At 33.0% G+C, this 5,158-nt stretch overlaps 1 protein-coding gene across 1 annotated transcript; it reads right to left on the bottom strand.

Moving 5' to 3' along the window:
• Nucleotides 1-522: 522 nt before the first annotated feature.
• Nucleotides 523-1,801, bottom strand: LOC113849486 (L-type lectin-domain containing receptor kinase VIII.2-like). The gene has a single exon (XM_027479424.1). The coding sequence runs from the start codon at nucleotides 1,651-1,653 to the stop codon at nucleotides 613-615; it is 1,041 nt and encodes a 346-aa protein (XP_027335225.1). The 5' UTR covers nucleotides 1,654-1,801; the 3' UTR covers nucleotides 523-612.
• Nucleotides 1,802-5,158: the final 3,357 nt, after the last annotated feature.

The raw sequence follows: 5,158 nt of genomic DNA, 5'->3' as shown, positions 1-5,158 counted from the left end.
ACAACATCCCTTACTTTAATTTGTTGGAGGATATCACATCCCCTTCCACCTAACTAGGAAATACCACATTCACGGAACATCTTAGGCTTCTTTACAAAAAATCTCTCTTACACTCTCATTCTCATAACCTTTACCATTCCCCAATACAAGTATTTATCAGTAACCTTCCTATTTTTCTATTACAATCAAATCTCTGATATATCTTCTAAATTTCTCACAAATATTTTATATATCCTTCTCATTTACAATGAGAACCTACCCTTAACAATATTTAACAAAATTTCGCTCAAGTCCAAAACATAATGAAGGAGTAAACAAGTATAAGTAGCACATTATCATAGCGCAGGTGCAACTTTGCAAATGCAAGCATGGCCATTTTATATTCTACAAGGAATCACATATTACAAAATTTGAAAAGTGCAAAAAAAGATCGACAAGATTCAAATCAAAGTGCTCCCAAGCTGGATGAGCAAATATGTTACATAGTCAATTTCAAATAAATTTACAGAATGATAATCTCGTACAAAAGTGTTCTCCACATCACATACATACCCAACAACAACAACAAAACAACATCATCTAAGAAAATCTATTAACAACATCACCTATGCTCTAACTTTCATCATCACCAGCATTCTTCTCAACAGCCACATCAATCCTTTCGTACCTGACAGGATGGCCAGGGATTTTCACAAGAGACTCTTCTTCACGCCTTTGGAAAAATATCACCCACATAAACAACACCATAAACGTGACCAAAGCAACACACCCGGTTCCAAAAATCACCCTAGCAAGAACTGTTAAGGTACAAAACTTGTTCTTCTCATCATTAACACCATGATCAGAGAAATTTCTAGGATCCGCAGGTAGAGAATGCAAAGAACTTGAAATCTTCCCTAAACTAAACTTCCAAGAATAAACACTAACAACCTGCACCGAATTGGCACCATTGGAAGAGCTTATACCCACAAACACAGTATTCCTACCCCATATCTCAAACAAATCAATGGAATGAGAAACAATAGGAAGAGAAGATCTTGGTTCTCCCCATTTGCTTAACCTAACTTCCAACACCTTAGAACGACCCTCGTAATCAACCCAAGCATTCAACTTTTCTCCACTGTTGAGAACCAAATTCACAGAAGAAACATTCGCAACGGCCACAGACACGAGGCTTCCCACATCAATGCCAACGTGATTCGCATTCACATCACCCACATTGTCATCCTTCGACGTATCGAACTCGACGGCGACGTACTTGCTATCGAGAGAGACCCCGAAGGAGTCGTTCCCGCGAAACGCGCCGGAGAAATCGCCGGGAACGAGGACGAGGATGAGGCCATCGCCGGCGGCGGGGGAAACGGAGAAGGAGAAGTGAGTGGAGAAGGAAGTGTGGTGGGAGAAAGGGAAAGACTTGCGGCGGAGGAGGAGGCCGGAGGAGGAAGGCGAAGGGCGCGTGAGAGCCACGCGGGTGGTGCCGTCGGAGACAATAGCGTGGGCATCTCCGAAGAGGTTGATGTCGGGGTCGAAAATATGGGATGAAGAAGAGGTTTGAACGAGGAGGATTAGGGAAGAAAAGACGAAGAGGGAGAATGCAAGCATCCCGCTACGTTTGGATGGAACGAAAGCTCTTTCTCTTTGTTGAATCCTCATTCCTCCACTCCTATTCCTATGTTACTTGTTTTGTTTTTCGTTTGAACCGCTCAAAATCTTCGTGTTTTTCTTTCTAAGCTGCTGCTAATGTCTACCGCTCAATCAATCATTTTATTTTTTTTCGATTTAAATATTGTATTATAATGCGTTGTTGATATGGTGCAAGCAAAAATGTGGATTTTTAAGGGAAAAAATAGAGTGGAGAGAGAGACTTAGTTAAGAACAAGAATAGCTATTTTTATTGAAATAATTGGATTAAGAGCTGGCTTCCAATGGATTTTAGATAAGATGGCTTTACTGTACTAACATGAAACAGTATTTGACTTTTTTGCATTGCTCGTGTGTATGCGTGTGCAAAGTGCAGGAATAGATTTAGATTAGGCTTAGCTGTTTCTAATTTCCACCATTTGGGCCTTTTCGCTTGTTGTCATGGTCAGGTGTGCAAAATGTCCAATGCAATTGATAGTCTTTTGCTGTTGTCAAGATCAATAGGGACAAATCCAACAGAGTTTAGTCATAATTGGATTGTGGTCTGTCATCTAACATGGACCTTCTCTCAGAATCACAATCTTCTTACTAATTGTAAAATTTCCCTCTTGAGGATTTCAATAGGTCATAGTTGGGTTGGGCCCAACATAACATTGAAGCCTGGTTGGTCCAACTACAAGCCTTGGACACGATATTCAATGGCTCCTATATCTAACGGAACTTTGGTCCGAAAACAAAAAAGTGTGTTGTATTACCTTTAAAATTTTTGTATGGGTACTGTAATTAAAAAAATTTATATTAATAAAAAAACATATATTAAGTTAAAATAATTATTATATATAATTTATTTAACATTATATTATTTATATTATTTGTTATATAATCTTATTATTATTATTATATATATATATATATATATTATATTATATTTTTTATCTTATGTTTCTATTATTTTTTTATAAATTTTTAGTTTTGAGTAAAATATAATTTATATTTAAATAATTTTTATTTATTATAAATAAAAATATTTATAAATAATATATTAATTTAATAATTAAATATTAATAATAATAAAATTAAAAATATAAAAAATATATTAATATAATATTATTATTTTATTTTTAAATTTTAATTTATTTAGTTTTGACTTAAATACTCTTTAACTTATTTAAATGTAACAAATATAATAATTTATTATTAAATAAATTTATTATTTAAACACATGTTTAAATATTACTAATTAAGAATTTTTATGTACGTTATCTTGAAAAAATTTTATAGCTACCGTAGAATTTACCAAACAAAAAAGTGTAGGCTAAGTGCAAAGATGAAATTTCACTAGCTGAATTTGGGCATGCCCATTTTCTGTTTTAGTGATTATCGGAAAATCTATTGGAACTAGTACCTAGAGAGAATTGAAATTGATAATTTAATCCGTTTCTGTATTAATTTATTTTGATATAAATAATTCTTTAAAAAAATTTTGCTGAAAAGAATAGTAAATAAACCCTTATTATATTCTTTAGATTGCCACCATTTTAATGATTTTGGTTTATATTTTTACAAAATTAAAAAAATTTATAAAAAAATAAATAAAATAAATTACTATTAATATTGCTAAGGACTATAGTAATGATGATGTAAAGTTAATGACTATATCGTGATAGTTAAGATGTCAAATATTAGAATAGAGTTATATTTAAAAAAAGTTTTCTTTTATGTCTCAGACATGTAATAAGGACTCAGAAGATTGAAACCCTACCACATAAACGCGATCCCCGGTAACAGCAATTTAAGATTCAAGGTACACCGTGTTTTTACTATTCTATTGCTTTACTTGTATTGAGTGTTTTCCAACTTTTTGATTGTGTAATACTTACACTTCAATCCGTTTTCCTTAGAGACTTTAATTATCTTATCATCTTTCTTGTTACATTTAATATTCTAAACCTATTCTAACATCAGGTTAACTCTCAGCAGTCAGCAGGTAGTTTTTGGTGCTTGTTATAAGCTATAGTGCAAGATTGTGAAATAAAGATTCAAAACATTCTCAGTAACATTAAGGTTTGCTTTAAACTCTTTCTCAAGTGTAATTCTTTCTTTTAACATTATCCACCCAACAAAAGAAGAGCACAATAACTTGGACTATTTGGTATAACTTAAAAGAGGCTTCAATTATGACGTACTTCCCCCACTATATATATAGTCCTCCCACCTTGCTTAACCAACACATAACGCCAATATTGATATATACTATATAGTACTGCCATCCCACTAATGGGCAATGGCATTGCCATGGTTGCTCAATCACTCATGCAGTGTAGTGTAGTGCACAGGAGATGGACCACGCTACACTAGCTAGTAGTAGCTAGCTACCATTACCATGCCGTTACCCATATGCAACTTTGGCACACAACCCTATATGCTAGCTATCAGCCAATGTCACGCTTGACACTGCCCTGTTTATGCACCTGTAATGTGTATGGTGGAACTGAAACCTAGCTGACTATGTCTCATCACTCGTTTGCATCACACATATTATGCCATTTTAATTAATTATATATGACTAAATAGTGAATCCGTAGAGGCATTCATTGTTTTTTTCTGCCCCAAAACTAGGGTGCATTACTTCCTTACAATTATGCGTGGGGCTCCCACATCAGATTGTTCTATGCTTCCACACAAGATGGTCACTATATAACTGTACTCTTCAATCATGGAGTCTGAATATTATCAATATAAATATTACGAAAAGGTACTGCTTACGGTCAAATTCGCTGTTTCATTACAGGGCATTCCATGTAAATTTGTGCTTCAGCTTCTAATTCATGCATCTTTATCACCTTAAGCTTTGTGCAAGCGGTGTTGAAACTCCATGAAATCAGGATTTTGGTTTGGTTTATACGAAGTTACTACAACAACTACAGCACGTAACTATGACATCAATTACATCATATATATATATATATAGTTAACGTCGACATGAAATAACATATGAACTATTAAATGACAATTGACATGTATAAAAATAATTTGTCTTGTAAATTATAAACCTTAAATAGCTGTATGTTGTTTTTATTCTTCTTGCGATAATAAAACTTTTTTTGTTGGATGGAGGGAAGTCTCTAACTCCATTTTATAATAGTTACAAATTTTATTTACATGTACTATGCTATGAATAATTATAATTGAAGTATTATTAAACATTTTTTTGAATTAAAGGTACTGTTCTTTTTAAAAAATATTGCTGTTGGGCATACCGTACACACGACATTTCTAATCGACCGATATCTTATGAAAATAATGATATTTATACAGTACTTTTTTAAATTATCTTTTTATTTTATTTTTATTGCATTATATTATTTATTACATTATTCACTTATTTATTTATTTTTATATCTCCAACCTTTTCACTCCAAAAATAGGTACATAAGAAGATTATCCATCTTATTTTAATCGGCACATCCCCCCCCCCCTTTTCTAATGATAATTAAAACAAAGTTTTATCACTTTT

The sequence above is a fragment of the Abrus precatorius genome, unplaced genomic scaffold, assembly GCF_003935025.1.
Source record: "Abrus precatorius isolate BTA unplaced genomic scaffold, Abrus_2018 Scaffold9, whole genome shotgun sequence".
NCBI lineage: Eukaryota > Viridiplantae > Streptophyta > Magnoliopsida > Fabales > Fabaceae > Abrus > Abrus precatorius.
The sequence above is the reverse complement of the archived record's forward strand: the minus strand, read 5'-3'. Positions and strand labels throughout refer to the sequence as shown.